This window comes from Euwallacea similis, chromosome 5 (assembly GCF_039881205.1).
Source record: "Euwallacea similis isolate ESF13 chromosome 5, ESF131.1, whole genome shotgun sequence".
Lineage (NCBI taxonomy): Eukaryota > Metazoa > Arthropoda > Insecta > Coleoptera > Curculionidae > Euwallacea > Euwallacea similis.
The window spans coordinates 1,169,763-1,189,229 of NC_089613.1; the positions used below are offsets into that span (position 1 = coordinate 1,169,763).

The 19,467-nt window shown below is 36.9% G+C and overlaps 3 protein-coding genes across 9 annotated transcripts in view; 2 read left to right on the forward strand and 1 right to left on the reverse strand.

The window, feature by feature from the left end:
• The window catches only part of LOC136408901 (uncharacterized), a 33,277-nt gene that overhangs the window by 10,124 nt on the left and 3,686 nt on the right, over positions 1–19,467 (reverse strand). For 4 of the 7 annotated variants that reach the window (XM_066390111.1, XM_066390110.1, XM_066390109.1 and 1 more), the window contains exons 2-10: positions 16,270–16,506; positions 9,143–9,276; positions 8,834–9,088; positions 8,323–8,498; positions 8,064–8,273; positions 7,872–8,004; positions 5,776–6,036; positions 4,582–5,098; positions 1,929–3,118 (exon numbers count right to left, since the gene is read on the reverse strand). In XM_066390111.1, the coding sequence (XP_066246208.1) occupies positions 1,929–3,118; positions 4,582–5,098; positions 5,776–6,036; positions 7,872–8,004; positions 8,064–8,273; positions 8,323–8,498; positions 8,834–9,088; positions 9,143–9,276; positions 16,270–16,506 (3,113 nt within the window). Of the gene's footprint in view, positions 1–1,928; positions 3,119–4,581; positions 5,099–5,775; positions 6,055–6,113; positions 6,243–7,871; positions 8,005–8,063; positions 8,282–8,322; positions 8,499–8,833; positions 9,089–9,142; positions 9,277–16,269; positions 16,507–19,467 lie in introns of those variants that run through there. The other 3 variants (XM_066390112.1, XM_066390115.1, XM_066390114.1) reach the window with 3 other exon arrangements.
• On the forward strand, positions 11,625–12,577 carry LOC136408909 (uncharacterized). Its single transcript, XM_066390129.1, has 3 exons — positions 11,625–11,826; positions 11,880–12,104; positions 12,154–12,577. Exons 1-3 carry the CDS (start codon positions 11,665–11,667, stop codon positions 12,499–12,501), a joined length of 735 nt encoding a protein of 244 aa, XP_066246226.1. The 5' UTR covers positions 11,625–11,664; the 3' UTR covers positions 12,502–12,577.
• LOC136408906 (uncharacterized) lies at positions 14,358–15,395 on the forward strand. Its single transcript, XM_066390128.1, has 4 exons — positions 14,358–14,404; positions 14,460–14,648; positions 14,702–14,926; positions 14,976–15,395. Exons 2-4 carry the CDS (start codon positions 14,487–14,489, stop codon positions 15,321–15,323), a joined length of 735 nt encoding a protein of 244 aa, XP_066246225.1. The 5' UTR covers positions 14,358–14,404; positions 14,460–14,486; the 3' UTR covers positions 15,324–15,395.

Consider the following 19,467-nt stretch of genomic DNA (forward strand, 5'->3'; position numbering starts at 1 on the left):
TTGAATACTTTAGACTTTAAAGGAAGAGAAGGAATAATCTATAGCTCTAAACTAATTCCAAAACCGTTTGAGACAATTAAGAAACGTCAAACAATAGTCACCATTTGCTTCGAAGACGACTTCTGAATTAATATTTAACTTATGCCAGATGTACAGACAAACATAATTTTCCATTTGGGGTATTAAAAAACCCCTTATTTGCCAGAGATCAGTTAGAATGTCATATTTTCCTTGTCTTTCTCATAATCTCTTTCACCAAACGAAAATTACAGTTATGATTTATATGTATAAATGTTCAATGTAAGCAAAATTTTTGAAACACCGACTTTCTAACATATTTTACTTTATTTTTTGCACGAAAGATTTTAATGGACTCCTATAGTGGAAATTTGTAAGTTTCCACAAAAATTACAACAATAATTCATATTTTCTTAGACTTTTCCATTTTAGTTAGTCACAAAAGGACGTTTCCTTTGCGATTAGGCTAATTGTCCTTTACTTGGAGGAATAGCACTAAGAAAAAAGAAAAATTGCTCTTCAAATACTACAAAAAAAAGGATGAATTGATTACACGTTAACGTAGTTTACTGAGTAATAAAATAAACCTGTATAGATGCGATTCATACCGTTATTTTATTGCCCAGTGGTCATTCAGTACAAAGAAAAACAATTTGCTTTTAAAACGTGCCAATTAAAAATATATTTTTAATTATAGATTGAGTACCGGCCGCTGGCCGGCTACTTAAACAAACAGGCGGTCTTGGCAGCGTGAAATCTTTGCCAAAATATGAAATGATTTGTTTTGATAGTATGTGGCACATAGTCACGCTTATCTACTTAACATGTATTGTTTTTGCAAGGGTTCCTCAAACATTTGCAAATGTGCACGAAATTCCACGATTTAGATCTAAATGGATAATAATCCGTTATTAAACCGCTTGGTTTGTGTATACCTTCCCTTTGAATGTCAGAAAAGCAACAAAAAACAAAAATTTTCTTTAACTAAAAGTAAAAAAACTTCAAAATAAACCACCCCGGGAAAAATTATAAAGGCAACTGAGCAACACGGCCGTTACGCATGCGCATTTCGAAAATTCCTACGTTTTCACATTGTACTTCCCTTCATATTTTGACGTCATAATTCCTAATGATCCTTAAATGGAGAAACTCTTTTAATGACATCTAGTTTGGAAACGGTTGACATAGAACAAGGATGTATCATAATTTATATGTTAGAACATACCTCAAAACTGTATAGGAATATCAATACAAAATCAATAAATGAATATATTGATCTTTCGGTCACAAAGATAAGAATATTTTTATCTAAAAAAACTATCCAAAACCCAAAAAGGCCCTGATGAAAAATGACTGCATATGCCGCCTATCCTAGAATGCCCTATTGCTTCTGGCAGTAATTTTCAATTAACAATTTGATAATGACGCTGTGGCCATATTGGATTAGAATTTACTCGTGTTTGTATTGAGTTTTACAAAGTATTTGAGCGGCTTCTCATGGGCGATAAATTGACAGCCTACCTGTTTGACAGATGTCACTTTTATTCAAAGAGAATTATATGAGTATGTGAATTAAAAATGACAACTACGCTGAAAGCTAGGAGGACCCGCAGTGATGACTATGAAATAATGGTTTCCTTATGACTCAGACCACCACCGAAAAAAGAACCAAAATAAGGTTTATGGCCTTATAAATAAACATGATGTTCCGTGCAAATATGAATATACATGTAATATGCACGCAATATTAATACGAACCCTGCTAATTGTTGAATGCAACCGCTGAAATTAACAACAAAAACACTCGTCTAATCAGCTTATCTCTCATTGTTTTATGGGCATGGATGATTTAATGGCGCCTATTAATAAGTAATAAATCATTGTCGCAAGAAAAGGTGTCTGTTACTCACCGTGATTCTTCTGGCCGTCAGTCCCCGCGCACTCATCCTGCCTGTTGGTGTGACTGACTACCACTTGCCCACCCGGCACCACTCTAGTGGTGTCTGTTGTCACCACGTTCACCTGTTGATAGCTTACATCACTCGTGATCATCACTAAACTCGTGTATTTCGCACCCGCACCATTTCGACCGTCAACGGGCGGCTGTTCATCGATCACTGCCGCCGCTACACCTGTAGGATCATCGCACGCGCCTTCCACTTCTTCCGTCTCGGTTCCCACCATTAGATCGCCGTTAGAACCCGTTTTATCCGTCCTTTTCCATTCTTTGCGCGATCGCGAGGAACTCTCTTTTTCCACGTCGCTGGAGCTCAGCGACTCGGCGCTCACGTCGGACAGGCCCGGACTAGATGAATATAAATATTCCGACTTATACTTGTCACCACCAAGTTCATCCTTCTCTATTTTGATGGTTTCACCTGATTCCAATCCTGTATCAACAGCTTCCGCACATTGTTCTTCATTGTTCAGGTCTTTATCACAGACTTGTTCAGCTTTCAATGAGTCAGCTCTCACGACTTCCGCGCAGCTCTCTTTGGTAAAACTTTCGCTAGGATCTGCATCGTTCTTGCCTCCCTTTTTTCCCTTTTTCTTCACTTTATTAAAACGCCGCGCTTTGCCTTTATTATTATGGTCTTCTCCGATGTATCGAACTCTCAACAAACTGGCTTCACCCTTATCCTCTGCTTCTTCTGCATCATGAATCTCTGCAACGTCACTTTCCTCGCTGCGCAATTGCTTCACATTAACAAGCACCACGCCGCAGTCCAATTCTGTGTCGGTGTCATTGTCAGAACTGTCACTTTCGCCGCTTCCAGAGCTCCCGCTAGCGCTGCTCGAGTCCTGGTGGTTCACCACAAAAACTCGGGAAAATCTCTTAGGTTTTTGATCGGCCACTGTGCCAGTATCGTTGCTATCGGTGTCCGCAGACCCCGAGGACGACTCCTCACCGTCCTCGCGTTCTTTTTCGTCCGCGGACGATTTTCGGTCGACTTCGTCTTCATCAGTGACATCGCTACTTGGCAAAGCGTCATCGCTATCTCTGTCATTACCGGTGACGTTGTACACGTTACTAGTGGGGGGTTTTCCCTCGTCTCCGCTCGAGTCTGAGGAGGTACTACTTTCCGAGGCTGACGAACCGCTGGAAAGAAAAATACAATCATGGATTTCATAGATATACCCGATAATCTAAATCGAATGTATTTAGTCAGAGCTCAGTTATTATTACAGACAGATATTTCAAATTTGAAACACCATTACGACACAATAGAACAAAGACTTTTTTAATGTTAAATGTCCTTTATCATTTTATGTTTCCACCACAAAATTTCCATAAAATTGCTATTTGAGTTTTTGTTGTGTATTCTGTAATAGCCAAGCCATACAGTACTATGACCAAATGGAAGATTTTTCTAAAACGGCATGTATATCAAAACTGAATCAGTTAGCCGTGAAACAATATGACAATTTTTTTCTGCAAAACCAGACCCCAGAACGTGCAATAATAATTCACTTATCTATAATGCTTCGCCAATGTCCCATAAATATATTGCAAGGGCACCACTCTGTACATTAGACTTAAGTTACTTGGTATATCCTCTTAAATTCAATTTACAGGACTACTATACAGGTTAGAAAAGTTTATAAAACACAGAAACGCTTGGAAACTCGTAATCTAAATTAAACTGGCAACGGTTAGAAGAAACTATAGAAAATTGCCCTAATTATTAAAAAACGTTGGAATTTTCTTATTTCTAGATCCACCGCTAACTGTAAGACAGGGTTATCCCAACAATGTAGAGAAACAGACGTGGCATTGTGTTTTATAGTTTTTGTCCGCCCTTTTTGGCAATTAAACACTAATTATTGCGTTAAAAGTTACTTTTTTCCCTCATTGGGTTGTACGGCTCCTAATTTTAACATATTAGAAGTCAATTGCAGATGCAATGCACAGCAATGCTCTAAATAACGTTTTATTCACCAGTGATTTACTAATATTATTGTACACTAAGGCTGTGCAGTACTTTACTATGACCAGAACGTTAAATACGAAAATCTCTGGGTACACAGCACCGTCTAAAACGCGAGAGTCTTAAGTATTTCACGACCATGACGCATATACGATTTTTTCCACTATTAAATCTAATTAATTTAAGTAAAATTACAATAAACTTTCTCAAATTGAGCATAAATTATGTTCGAAACACAAGAAGGCAATGCATCTCGACTCATAACACAATAATCCGTACACAATAATGATGTTTTTTAATCCAAGTAGTGGAAATTAATTCCTATTTTTTAATCACAACATATCAAAAATGAATAAAGCTTTGTATAAAACTCGCGAGACAAACCTGTTTTTATTTACTTGTATAAATAACTCGTATAAAACTCGTGACTGAAACCTGTTTGTTCGTTCGAAAAACTTTGGCTATTGGCTAACGCCTACTTTCCCCAATTTTAGAGTCACGCTGTATGCTCAGTGCCCTGTTTTCTATAATTGCAAATATTATCCTATAGATATAATAAAAGCAAAAGCGTATTGTTCACAATTTTTAATGGAAGAAGAATTAAACACCTGGAAGAAAAAAAAAGAAATCTTACCGATTCTCGCACTCTAAATGGCCCTTCGGCTCATCATCCGCCTGTCCAGGGCCCTCTTTGTTGTCCTCCTTTTTCTCATCTTTTTCCCCCGCGTTCTTTCTCGCATCGATCATCGCTTTCTCCAGCATCGACCATGGGAGCACTTGGGCAAAGTATTGCCACAAATCACCGGGTTGCACATTGGTGTTACCGGGCGCGCAACGTTGCAAATTCGCGAACGTCGACTTATAGAGCGAAAAGGGCAGAGAGGTGCCACCCCAGGGTACCGGAAAGGGCACGGGAATCGGTACCGGTATGTATTGGGCGACAGGTGCTGGATCGCCGAACCCGCCGCAAGATTTACAGGTGTACGTACGCAAAGAGTGGTCGACGGACTGGCCGGCAGTGCTCTGATGGACACATTGCATCGCTTCGGCTGTGGTACCCGTCACGGAGGGGTTAGTGGGGCTCGGGGCTATCGCGGCGTCTTCGTCCGAGGATTCTCTGATGCGTGGACGGCGTTGCAGCAGGGGGGAACCTGCAACGGAGACCAAAAAAACCCCTTTAGATATCACTTTAACTAATTTTTAATTCCAAAAATAAAAAAAACTATGAGTAAAAATATTTAATTTGGATTTTTTTAAAATTTGCTAGCAAATCTGCTTTACGGCAAATTTATCAACTGTATTTGATTATTACAGACAAATAGAAAATGAAATTGTTTATAAATAGTCACAAAATAAAACAAATAATTAAAAAAATTAAGCAAAAATTAAATTTGATTTTGAAATGTGAGCCAAAGTCAACATATCAGGTAAATGGATAAAAAAATCTGCTCCGTTTTTGGACAGAGTAACTGTAAAATTAATGTTTAAAGGTGACTAATAATTTGTACAAAAACAAGTTGCGATTATAAAATTTCGACCGCAGCTTCTCCTTTATTATCGTGACGTCAGAATGTCCTATATCAATCTTAATGAACAACATTTTAACGTCACAACTACCTACTACGTTGCATATACAACATCAATTAGATATTGACTTGCATTTGATGCGAGTTGGGTCAGCATGTAAACCCAAATTACGGGTTTTCGTTTTTGTTTCCGCTCACTGAGCAGAAAGAGTATACTTTGCACGAACCCACCATATGTTACTAATAATTTTCGAGGCCAATACCCTGCTCGACCAGATGTTACAAGAAACTATAAGACATACCTAATGGTGAATCGATGAGCCGCTTTCTGCACCCCCTGGGAGAGCCGAAGGGCGAGCCCCACCCTGCTACCAGCCCCGCCCCTGGTTCGAAATAATCCCAATCACACTCATCAATGGGAAAACTCGAGGCGGAGGAGCTGTCGTTATCGTCCAAGTCCTCCTCTTTCGACGAACTGTCCGAATTCACGAAAACCAGGCGGTAATCTTCTCCATCAGGTAGCAAAATGTCGAAGAAGTCGTTGTCGGGCGTTCGTCTCCAACCTTCAGCAAACAAATCGACTTTTGAGGAAGACGCATTTACGAGTTTCAGTTACACCGGAATCCCCTACGAGACTCACCCTTCAAGAAAGACCAGACAAGCCCATTCACCATAGCCGTCTCGGTTAGTAAGAAGCACTACTTATTAGAAGGATTAGTTCAACAGGGAGCACTTCTTTGCAAGTCCAAATACTGTTCTTTGTCATTGGCTATAAGAGAATAGTATGGGTTGAATTCAAAGAAAATCCTTAGAATCTACCGCGATGCCAGTTTTCTTGAACCTCAAACATTGCTATTTCTCGAAGAGAAGTGAAGTAGTACAATTCAATATGGATTATAAACAAGCAGGCAACAATGCTCGATCGTTTCCTCCAAGTTTAGTAAAGCCGCCCACCATAGTTGGGGCGTTAAATATGGCCAAAACGCGTTAAATTTTTAACAAAGATCATTACTCAAGTCGTCGCTTCGAAAGGTACAATCTTTGTTTTCTTACATTCATTTATTTTCATTTAAGGTACAAATAGGTCTTTCTTCTGCACAACATATTGTGTCTACTCCTCGATATACACAGAGAACATTAACGTTACTCATCTTCCCTTATTGTTGTCTTCAATAAACAAAACTTCATTTTCAGCACCACAATAATCTTGTCACAACCCTCCGATAAGGCCATTTGACCATAAAGAGGAAATATCACCAAGTTATTCAGCTATCAACAAGTTCATATTCTGCGAGCGGAGGGCGCAAACACTATTACAATACTGCTATTATACGCACGTTCTATATTTACAACTTTATTTATTGTATCTTGCAGGAGATAATGAAAAGGGTTTCATAATGGAGCAGCATTGTGTTTAAGTCTTACCTTAGGAACAACTAGAACCAGATTTCAATATGAAATTGAAAGCAAGCACAGCATTAAAATGAATAATTATTTAAATGAAAACGTGAGTTCTGATATCTTGGTGAAGGCGAATTACTCAGTATTGAGTTTTATCATATTTCTCTTCAGTTTAGACAATTTTTAGTTCCTTCTTTGAAAAATAGTTTAAAGTTTGATTTGAAACTGAATGTCGAAAGTTTTAAGGAAGATTAAACGTAATTTAAGGGTATAAAACATTCAATTAAAACCTGTATTATTCTTGTATGCAGATAACCCACAATACACCTTCAGCGTCTATAAATTAGAAGCCATTTTGTGTTAACATAGTTAACAAATAAAAGATGCTTTGTTGCCGCTTACAGACGATTTTATATACAGATTAACGAATAATAACCCTATCAATCGTATTCGCTAGCTATTACCAGGGATCACCCCGATACGGGCCAGCCTCCACCGGGAACGTGGACCACCCTGACACAATCCGATTAGTTTAGAATCAACTGACAGGGATCAATTCGATCCAGATTATTGTTTTCGAAAAGGTCTTATGTTTTAAGAATTGAGGACAATCACAACTTAAAAGTCATTTTAAAAGCCAGTAAAGCCTGGCAAATTGCCTCCCATATTATGTTAGCAAATGAATGATGTCTTCTTGTCACTTACAGGGAGTTTCATGCATATAAATATTAAAATTTTTCCTATTATTCTATCTCATAATTGAAATTATTCACCAACACAACAAATCACAAGACATTAGGGAATTTTTGAAACTAATTTCCACAATTATAAAAATCTAAATTTGACAACATAGAATCGCTACTCAAAGCTGTCAAAAAACAGCCATGTTGTTTGAGCAAATTAACGACACCCTGTTGCCATTTACTAACCTACCCCAAGCAAAACTAGCTAACAGAGAACAAAGAAAGGTTTAGCGACATTATAAGAAACATTTTACCTGAATCCACGGCGTTTATCTTCCTCATATTGTGCTGTCGTCTCCTTCTGACGGTCATTTTCCTGAAAACCGTCCCGCTCAGAGGTTCTATATCGCAAAGCTCCACTGCAGGGTGCGCATTCTCCGAAATCGTCTATTGATAAATCGAGAATTATCAAAAAAAAAAAAATCAAGAAAAAATAATACATTCACCTCTTCATTTTTCTTGCTAACTGGTTCCTCGGGTAGCGATCGGCTACTAAAAGGCATCTTCCCGGCCTCCTCTCTAGATTTGTTATTCGATAAAGACCTGCTTCGGAAATAGGCCAAATCGGCGGTTTTCTGGGCACCATCAAAGCTTACGTGTCTTGGCGAACCTTTTTCTTTTTCATTGGAAGGCTGAAGAGGTGTCTGTGTACGAGTGTCTGTTTCTACCGGTAAAGAAAATATGAGTTGTGTGTAATATTGAAAGAGTAAACTGACCACATTCGAGTTTATTGCTAATTAAGGCGCTTTCAGATTGTAAGGCGGGCTCAGTTTTCCTTCTTACAGCCTTCCTATTGGCTCCCTTGTGGTCGTACAAAGACACCGACATTAATGGGTTCGTACGTGTTTTTCTAGGACTCTTTTCTGGGTTATTTAGGTCATCTGGAAAGAGCACAAAGTTTCGTTAAATATCAAATACTGATCCTATTAAATAAAATTACTACCGCAAGTAGTTATATACTCCTTAAAAATAACATCACAAGACTTAAAACATGTGTAGAATCATAGAATGAGGTCAAGGTACACGAAAAATTGGCATGTGAGTGATATTTACCATTTTTTAATGATTAAACACGTCATATTTTTCTATGTCCAGTACGGTCAACCCTTTTGCTAATTAAACACAAATAATATTGAAGATTAAATCCAAGTGCTGTAAAATCCCGGTCGTAACACGCAATGAAATAAAATTACATATTAACATTAATTAGAGTTACATTGCTTATTGTTCTCGGAAACATGACAAATCGGAGCTTGATGGGAATCCACGGTGGCCGCCTTAAAACTCAACCATTCGCCACCAGTTTCTTCAGTAGCTGAGCACGTTTCGACGCTTCCCCCATCGGCAATCTTCAAATTATTCTGGTGATTCACTAAAGAAGGATAACTGCTGATTTCTTGTCCTCGCGGGAGACTGTTGTACGGCCTCGCTTCCACCGAACTTCTAAGAGCAGGCCACCGTGGAGTTGGATCTGAAACGAGGACTTTAAGGGTAAGTCGAATTTTAATTAGTGAGGGGAAATTACTGGATATAGTCCAAGACCGGCGGATAGTTCTTTTTATAATATCGGCAGCGGGGACGTACACTCGGGCATCTCTTCGTCTACTCGGTTTGCGAACGAACTCGTTCATCCACTCACCGGAAGCGGCCTGGATTTCCCTGAAAACAGTAAACCAGCATAAGGAAATATGATCAAAGACATTTGGATAAATATAGTAGAATTATTACAAAACATAAAACTGCTCAAATTTGTTCGAGACGCACGATTTTGATAAAGCTACCCTCTATAACAGTGGTAGAAAGTACAAGATCAATTTGATTCAATGGTCGGTTCAGACTGTCTTACGTCTGAAAGAAATTCGACATCCCTCTCTTATTGATTTGAGCTAAAGGCTGAATAACGAAATCTACAAAGCCCTTAAAGTGCTGAATTCTTCCAATTTTCCCTTAATCAGAGTATTTTTTTCCTTGCATTCAATCTTTAAATAAATTTATCTTAATGGTCAATCAAAACTTCAAGTATAGATATTACCCTTAGAGTGTTTAATTATTTACATTAAAAATTTCTATTTTATAGAACATAATCTTTTCAATCGTGGTGGAGACCGCTGATAAGACATATATATTTGTCTAAAATATGTAATATGTACAGAGCACTTGCCGACTAAATTCTTCAATTAATATCCCTCTAACGGAGCTTAGTGGCTTACTCTGTAGGGTCAAGTTTATCATAAAAAAAAAAATACGCGTAACAAATATTAAATTTATATCTTAGCATATAGAACCTTTTACTTTTCCATTGATGTCCGACGAGATAAAACCACGATTGTTTTAACATTAGATTATCAAATGTCCGGATCTCTGGATTTTCCACTTGATCATGTCTCGACAGATGAGTAACACTTAAAAATGGTTTGAAGAAACAGAAATAATAAAACAGTTTTGACCACTTTTGGTCAAAAATCGACGTAAAAATTGATTCAAAAAAAGTGTGGAAATATTAGGAAGTATTAGTGAAATATTATATAAAGTGCATCATTATAGCCCTAACATTAATGTTAGTTTAATGTTCAATAATAATAAACACAATTATTCTTTAAAAGAGTGATAAAAACCTGTTGGAGGTAGTTATTTACCGTTCGCTTTAAAAGCTTTGGGCGCATCAATGAAATTGCCGTTAATTACTGTGGCGTTTGCTGAGGTAAAACGTCCATAATCGTTTTTGTGTTACGTTGACTTTCTCATAATCAGCTTAATTCACGATTATATCATCTACAATAATTACGAATAAGGGCTGTAAGGGACAAATTAATCCTAAAGGTATTTTCAAACAGGAATTAGAATAATGTTTAAACACGAGAATAATTTCTACTACGATTTTGGCACACAAAACTATCAATATTTGGCAACAAGACGCCATTCATTTGACTAAACAAATGACCGCTAGTAATTTACCTGACACTTCTATTATTGATTACTTCAAACAACATTTTTCAGATCAATCAGCGAACATGATTACTTCATATTTAGTAACACCGCATCCAAAAGAAAAACTAATTCTAAAGATTCCATAAATTTGCCAAATATGTATATGGCAGATACATATACACAAAGACTTTTCACAATTTAGCAATGTGATTTTTAAACATATTTATGAAAATTATTAAATGCGGTCGCCATCTTGTTCCCACAAACGAATGACGCCTTACTGCCAGTTTTTTTTGTTGACAGTGTTTTTTACGAAATTTAATTATAGCTCTTTTACACTTCTTCCACACACAATCATTCCTACCGAGAATTTAAAAGTATTTGAAAAAATGGGCTACATTATCTCAACTTTTCTTGTGAAGTTTTGCCTACAGAGCACTTTCTTTTCTGACATGAACACGTGATTTTGAATTCGGGGTTCAAGAAAGGAGTCCAACTATCCGAAACTGTACGATAAGTGACCTATTTGAGATGGAATGATTTCTACAAGGTTGATATTTGAGTCTGTACCTTAGGGGGCTATCCCAAGCCAAGAAAAGGTACATACCTGCAGATTTTGTAATGAAGCCTTGCAAGCCATGATTATATCCAGCCCATCGAAGTGCTTCCTTTCATTATGGTCGATATACCCAGAAACAAATGTGACTTTTTTAACGGTACCCGTTGAATTTACCAAAGTATAAATGTCGGAAAATTGGCTATGGTGATATATCTAGCCTAGTCCCTATTTCCTTCCCGCATGAGATGGCACATTGCCCAAAAGGAGCAAACATCGTCAGTAAAATTACTACTAGTACCACCACAACTTTGTACTAAAGTACTGACGAAGGAAATTTTAGAAAGTTAAAGTATGTAAGCAAATCAAGCAATCTGTAGGCATGATCAGACTTACTTTATCGTCCCTCATGTGACGCCAAAATAATATAAATGGCTAAAAACGCGCTTCCATGAATTATATCAGTGGTCTTTTACTGCTGTAAGTATCTCACCATTAGAGCAAAAAAATCACTCAAAACCAATTTATTTTCTTAAGAAACAAGCAAAAAAACCATTGAAACAATGAAAATCGCAGCTATCTTGGTGGCTGTCCTCGTCTGCTCTGAGGCAGTCAGGTTCAACATTAACAACAAGGACGGAGGTCCCATCTGGATCGGAATCCAAGGCAATAACGGAAAAGAACACTTGGCCAATGGAGGATTCAATTTAGCCCAAGGCGAATCAGTGAGTTTCTTTGAGAAAAAAATTAATTAAATATGAATGTTTCTGTTGTGTAGAAAAGTATAGACGCCGCTGACGATTGGGGCGGCAGGTTCTGGTCCAGGACTTGGTGTTCTGAAGACCAAAATCATTGCCAGACCGGAGACTGTGGCAACAAGGTCGAATGCGCCGGCGCTGGTGGCATTCCCCCAGCTACCCTCATCGAATTCACCCTCAGAGGTTACGGAGGAATTGACTACTACGACGTCTCCTTGGTGGACGGATACAACAGCGAGGCTTCAGTAAGTTCTTTAACTTGATCAATTTAATTGTTGCTTACTAATGATTCAGGTCGAACCTGTTGGCGGATCTGGAGACGGAAGTCAATACAGCTGCAAAAAAGCCACTTGTGGAACCCAAATCAACGACATTTGCCCTTCAGAACTGCAAGTGTGGAACGATGACCGCAGCCAAGTGATTGCTTGCAACTCTGCTTGTAACGCTTTCAAAACCGACGAGTATTGTTGCGCTGGATCCCACAATACTCCTGAGACCTGCAAGAGCTCAGACTGGCCCGTTGACTACCCCGCCAAGTTCAAAAGTGCCTGTCCAGATGCCTACAGCTACGCCTATGATGACCATAAGAGTACCTTCACCTGTACTGCTAACGAATACAACCTCAACTTTGGGGCTGCCTAAAGTTCAAAGAAATAAGTATTCTCTGAATTATTTGTTGCAAATAATTAGTTAATAAATGTTTAGTTATTGAAATTTAGCTGCCACTGTTTTGATTATTGATGAAGTTTACGAAGAAGCCAGCAGGAATAGACTTTACAACCCGCAAATCCTTCATTATTCCCTCTGACGCTATATAACCCTCCATTTTAATCAGTGATCAAGAAGAACATTAGTCCAATATTAAGCGGTTGTGAATAAATGTAATAATTATCTAAAAGAATGATAAAAACCTGTTTAGATATTTATTTACGGTCAAAAAGCTTTGGACGCTTTGGAAAGTAAGAAAATTATTAAAATTTGGCAACGACGTGTTTAAATACAGTTAAAATACAGAGGTTTCATTTAAATTTCATATCAAACTAGCTGTGGTATTTTACACAAGAGAAATAGAAGATAAAAAGTAGGTCGTATCATGTGATCATGTATCACAAAATGACGTTTAAATTAATTTTTGATAAAGGAGCCGAGTAAGATATGTTGCTTCATTTACTTTTAATTTTCAAGATTTCAATTAAACATTAAGGCCATTTTTTAACAATACAAGTCTAATTGTATGAAAAATTCACAATAATTGCTGAAAATGTTGTCCACTCATAAATTTAGGTTGTTTTTGAGAATTTTGTGACAGGTATCATAAGATAAGTCGATCTGCTGTGACAATCTCCTCAAAGAAGTATTCGGGTTTTCATGCATTATCTGTCTTATATTTTCTACAGTACAGTTCGTTTTTTTGGTTTTCCGCTGCCTGACTTTCTCTGAATGCTGCCGGTTTCACGGAATAAATTCACAACATACTTCAGTGTATTTACGAAGTACAGTTTATCTGTTACAACTTCAAGGAATTTTTCACGAAATTCTCGAAAACAGGGTGGAACTTCATAAACCCATTCTCCATTAATTTGATGTCCATTACGAAAATAGGCTTCAATCATAAATGTTTTCTGCTCGTCCTTGAACATCATTTTGCAGTAGGTACAGGAAACCGAATTTGAACAATGATACGGCAGTTTTAAAAAAGACCAATTTTTAATAAAACGGATAAAATTAACAAAATAACAAAAAAGAAATGCAAAGGCCGAATGGTAAATAATCAAAATAATAAATAATGAATGGCTAAATGTCTCCAGAAGAAGCATTTTGGCACGAAAAATTAGCAAATGATGTAAGTTACTTAGGTAACCAAATATACCCAAACGATAATCGACATACGTTCTTTTCTTTAACAAATTCCACAGCTTACTAGACATGAAATTTAAATGATCTCTCTGTACAAACTTCATGTCAAATGCGACAGCCGTATTTTTTCAACAAATGAACATCCCCTTGCCCTTTACAACGAATTTAAAACGTTGCATATTTTTACGTATTAGTGCTACATGTATTATTGTCCTTAATTTCCAATATTTTCCTCTTCAATGTGGAGGAAATTAATAAAACATAAAAACTTCGTAACGAGGTACTTAGACGCAAAGATGAATAGAGAAAAATGCGAACAATGTCATGTTATCAACTCTTATTTGTTTTATTTGTTGTTTCTCCATTATTGCGCAATGTATGTTTTTTTTTTTTAATTTATTCTCAAGTACCGCATAAAAAATAATATTTAGTCGAAATTAAACGAGATTTTTCTCCTAAAATCCTGCCTAGAGACGTTATGGAACGCCCCCAAATAATAACCCCATTTTTGTCAAAAAGTAAAAAACAAGGAAAACTATTGGAAATTCAAGAGTTCGAGTTTATAAGTAAACAAAGCACTTTATAGGTATTATCAAGCTTGTTTTATCGTCATTCATATGACTGAAAAAATAGTATAAATATCGTCAAAAGTGCTTCCAATAACCATATCAGTGGTCGTTTCGGTATTGTAAGTATCTCACCGTTCCAGCAAAAAAATTACTTAAAACCATTTTTTTTTTTAGGGAACAAGTATAGAAACTACCATAGCAATGAAAATCGTAGTTTTCTTGGCGGCTGTCCTCGTCTGCTCTGAGGCAGTCAAGTTCAATTTTCACAACAAGGACGGAGGTCCGATCTGGATTGGAATCCAAGGCAATAACGGAAAAGAACACTTGGCCAATGGAGGATTCAAACTAGCCAAAGGCGAATCAGTAAGTTTCTTCGAACAAAAAATAAATTAAAACTGATCCTTTGTGTTGTATAGAAAAGTGTAAACGCCGCTGACGATTGGGGCGGCAGGTTCTGGTCCAGGACTTGGTGTAACGAAGGCAACAACCATTGCCAGACCGGAGACTGTGGCAACAAGGTCGAATGCGCCGGCGCTGGTGGCACTCCCCCAGCTACCCTCATCGAATTCACCCTCAGAGGTTACGGAGGAATTGACTACTACGACGTCTCCTTAGTGGACGGATACAACAGCGAGGCTTCAGTAAGTTCTTTAACTTGATCAATTTAATTGTTGCTTACTAATGATTTAGGTCGAACCTGTTGGCGGATCTGGAGATGGAAGTCAATACAGCTGCAAAAAGGCCACTTGTGGAACCCAAATCAACCAAAACTGTCCTTCAGAACTGCAAGTGTGGAACGATGACCACAGCCAAGTGATTGCTTGCAACTCTGCTTGTAACGCTTTCAAAACCGACGAGTATTGTTGCGCTGGATCCCACAATACTCCTGAGACCTGCAAGAGCTCAGACTGGCCCGTTGACTACCCCGCCAAGTTCAAGAGTGCCTGCCCAGATGCCTACAGCTACGCCTATGATGACCATAAGAGTACCTTTACCTGTACCGCCAACGAATACAACGTCAACTTTGGGGCTCCCTAAAGTTCCAGGGAATAAGTACTGTCTGAATATTTTTTTGCAAATAATTGATTAATAAATGTTTGGTTATTAAAATTTAGCCGTCACTGTTTCAATTCTTGTTGAAGTTTAGGAAGAAATCCGCTACTATATAGGATATAATATATCATGTTGGAGATATTTCAGGGGCCGAAAGTATGATGACAAATATTTAAAAAAACTGATAGGTCCGTGGTCAAAAGCGCACAATTTTCGACAAGCAGGGTGGCAAAGTTTTACAGTTTTTTTCACATCATAGGACATTTTATGAGTATATTGAAAATTATGCGTTTTTCATCATGGATTTATTAACATTTTTTTATTATTTTGCAGAATACTAGTGCTCCCTGAAATATCTCCATGATGATATGTTTCACCCTCTATATTTTTTATTAATCGACTTCATATTTTTTATAATACCGAGATCATCGTGATTGAGCTCTAGAAACCAACATCCTATTTAGATAATGACAAGTACTATCATATCATGACTAAATATTATCAACACCTAGCTTTTTCGAGTTTAGGTGTTTAAAAGTTCTAGAAACATCAAATTCTGAAATATTCCGAACAGAAAATTCTTGAAGTTTACGCCATGCGGGTGTATGTTTAGTCAGAAACAGATACAAAATAGTCACCAATACGGTTAACATTTTTTAGATGAGTAGGAATATCAAATTATGGTCTATAGTGAAGATTCCATTCATCAGGTTTTTTTGGAGTTAGTTTTCATTTTTCTCAATTTATATTGCATATGTATACCTTTTTACACTTATGTCTCAAGATGAATAGTCCTTTACGTTTAAGTACAGATTATAATGATCTAAATTCTTAAAACTCAGATATCTATTGTGAGTATCAGTACACATATTTTTAGTTAATAATGGTACGATTAGCTACCAGAAAAGAAAACTTCGACAATATGACTCACATTCGTTTATGGCAGACGACACACACCCAATCCGTAGCCCTGAAATTGTACTCCCGGCATGCCTTGCACACTCGCAGCCTGCAGGAATGGCAGTAGGCCCCTCTGTTGATCACTAATCCAAGTTCCGCGCGACAACGTCCACAGGTCTTGTCTGGATCCGGAGGTACATCGGCTAATTCCAAACTCACCCTTAAAGCTCCCTTGCGACGAAGGTTTTGGAGCTCGGCTTTCAATTTCCTACAAGAAGAAAACCTCTATTTTTGAGTAGTTTTTTACCAGAAAGACAGTACAATATACTACAGTATCATACTAATATACAGGGTATCTCAGAAATATTAGTACAAACAATTATAGTTTGTTAGTGGATAAAAGAATAGAGCGATTCACCTGAACTTGCCTTTTCCAATTATTATTTGTTTTTCTTCTATAGGGCATTAAAGTAATTTTTATTATGTAAAATGAGAATACATCTCACAATTTTCGATATTCACACTTGAAATTACTCGTAGGGGGTTTTATAACAAAGTCATTTAAAATACCTATTTTAAACTAGCTGCTCCTTACCAAAGCACAAGGAAATATTCCTAACTATGGTATTTTATCAGTGCCGATAACGTGAATATTTTCACGAATTTTAATATTCTGAACTCTTCTACATCAAAAATTGATTTGGAAAATTCATATTCAACAACTTCCTAACATTTATAAGGTAACAATCACATACGCTATCTTGCATAAACTAAAAGAAATGCCGCAAGGCTAGAGGAACATCCTTCAAAACTAAAAGCAGGTCGTTTCTTAAAAAACTCTAGTACCATTACTCATTTAGTTTTTACGGAACTATAAATGGTCTCAAAATTACACCTCCCAAAATCCCACATCATACATTAATTGTTGAATATGATATTCTCTCATTAAATGAGGATTTTCTGTGTTATAAGAATATCTGTTTCTCCAATTAAACGTACCTCTCCTTATAATGTTGCCTTATCAGTGAATAATATTTTAGTAAAGAGCAAAGGGTCATGATGTTGCTTTGAAGTAGCAAATGGCAGAAATCAATTCTGGGTTGAAAATCTCTTGCCAACAAGAGAACAGACGTAAAATAGCATGGAACCAGTTTTCCTTTTCATGGAAATCTAGAAATTGATAATTTGCTAATTTCCGTTCCGTCTGACTCCGTCGCTTCACAGATACGTCTAGTGCCAATTTCTGGATTCTCCAGTGTCAACATAAATTTATCTTTTTTTTTGTCTTTATGCATTCATGATTTATTCATCAGATGTCTGGCTGCTACCAGTATTTTTTCATTGCCTATTATGTCATGTGTTATCGTATATAGTCACTACAATGCTCTAATTTTGTAAATTAATTTAATTAATATTACTAACGAAAGTATAAACGAATGGTTCGTCCCACTGATTCACAGTATGTTCATATATTGTTAGTTAACAAACTGATTGTATGTTGAGTAGACTAACGCCTATTCCACAAGACTACCGCCCTAGTACTGCAAATATACCAAAGGCTTGATGGTAGACCAGGTAGACAACAACGAGGTTTAGATGCGGATGAAGAACTGCTAAACTTTGTTGAAGATACTCTAGCAGCAATACTCAAAAAATATCCCGCCATATAAATGTCTTCAATCAGTTTGTCTGGAAGACACTCCACAAGAACTAGTTGTAGCAAAAGTGTAAGCTTTATAACCTGAAGATCATCCGCTACGTTTAAAACTTTATAGATACTTTCTAGGAAAACATTAGGAAATTTCAAACTTTCCCAATTTTGTACAGTTTAACGATGACGCAATGTTTACATACAATGGCATAAACAACTCTCGTAATACTCGTACCTGGGTGGTCGATAATCCACATTCTGTTCGTCGTAACCATTTCCAGCATAATTTTTCAATAAAAGTTTGGAGCAGACTGATGAACAGACAACTTATTGGTCCTTTTGTACTGCCAAATCGATTAACCAGATATGATTATTTATTTCGTTTTGTGAGGAACTCCGGAAAGAGGTTCCGTTAGATATACGTACAAATTATAGATTTTTCCAAAATAGCACATCCCGTTCCTTTAATTCTGCAGAATTTGGCTGCTGTTTTTGGATATCACTGGGTTGCTCGTATTGGGCGTATTCCATAGTCTTTTTGGTCACTCAATCTGACATCTCTCAATTTTGATTTTATGAGGCCTTATGAACAACACGGCGTAGACAACAAAATACATGATATCGAAGATTTTTATAACCGTGTTGAAGCAGCTGCGATGACGATTCGAAGACGAAGGCTCTGTCTTGCAAGTTATGTCCATTCCTATTGTTACTTGGATAATCATCATTCACTTAAAAATACATTATTAAAAATTATTATTTGATAAATTGTTTTAAAAATTATATCCCTGTTATTGTGCCATTTCTATTATGGCGTGTTTAGCTTAATCAACTTCTTTTAAGATGTTTAATTACCCCTTAAAGACAAAATCACATGATTTCAAACACCCTGTAAAATACGTATTACTAAGTGCATTGTGTGACATTATTAATTTATAATTGACTTTTTACGTATTTTAGAATGCATCTATGTATGTAAAACAATTTTTTCTACAGACACGAGTTAAGAACAAAGAATCTATAAAGACTCTTCTTTTCCACGCAAGACCTGCCAACCTACTTAAAGACGAATTTGTTTAAAGCATTGTGAAACTGGCATTTATTTCCATCTTGTTATTGACCGTTAAGGTTGAATTCAAACTGCCCACAACAAAATTATTTTATCATTTACGATTAATTCTAACTTTGTCATTGTCCATTAGGGAGTCTACATTAAACATTTTCCTAGTTTCTGGCTTTATAGTGGTTTAATGTAAACTAGTCTATTATATTTCACGGTTGAGTATGTTTCAATCAAAGCGTGCATAAATATGAGTAGTACTTTAAAATGGCGTTACGCGACCCCATATTCACCTTGAAATCGAAATTAAGAATACGCCCGCGAGCGATTTCACGTTGAATGATTGCATTATGCAAAGTCAGTTTATCCATTTTCAAGCAGAGTGTTTTTCTTATTTATTAATTAGGCTCACACCTTTGTGTTTTTATATATTAACATGCCTATTCTGTCGGACATATAATATATTACGAGATGAGGTACATGATTTCGGAACGGAACTGAATGTGTTTAAAATCCAA

Bases quoted from the DNA above. Each gene is read 5' to 3' on its own strand.
- LOC136408909 (XM_066390129.1), top strand. From the start codon at position 11,665: ATGAAAATCGCAGCTATCTTGGTGGCTGTCCTCGTCTGCTCTGAGGCA. The intron at 11,827-11,879 runs GTGAGTTTCTTT...TCTGTTGTGTAG, and splicing joins ATTTAGCCCAAGGCGAATCA to AAAAGTATAGACGCCGCTGA. The intron at 12,105-12,153 runs GTAAGTTCTTTA...CTAATGATTCAG, and splicing joins GATACAACAGCGAGGCTTCA to GTCGAACCTGTTGGCGGATC.
- LOC136408906 (XM_066390128.1), top strand. From the start codon at position 14,487: ATGAAAATCGTAGTTTTCTTGGCGGCTGTCCTCGTCTGCTCTGAGGCA. The intron at 14,649-14,701 runs GTAAGTTTCTTC...TGTGTTGTATAG, and splicing joins AACTAGCCAAAGGCGAATCA to AAAAGTGTAAACGCCGCTGA. The intron at 14,927-14,975 runs GTAAGTTCTTTA...CTAATGATTTAG, and splicing joins GATACAACAGCGAGGCTTCA to GTCGAACCTGTTGGCGGATC.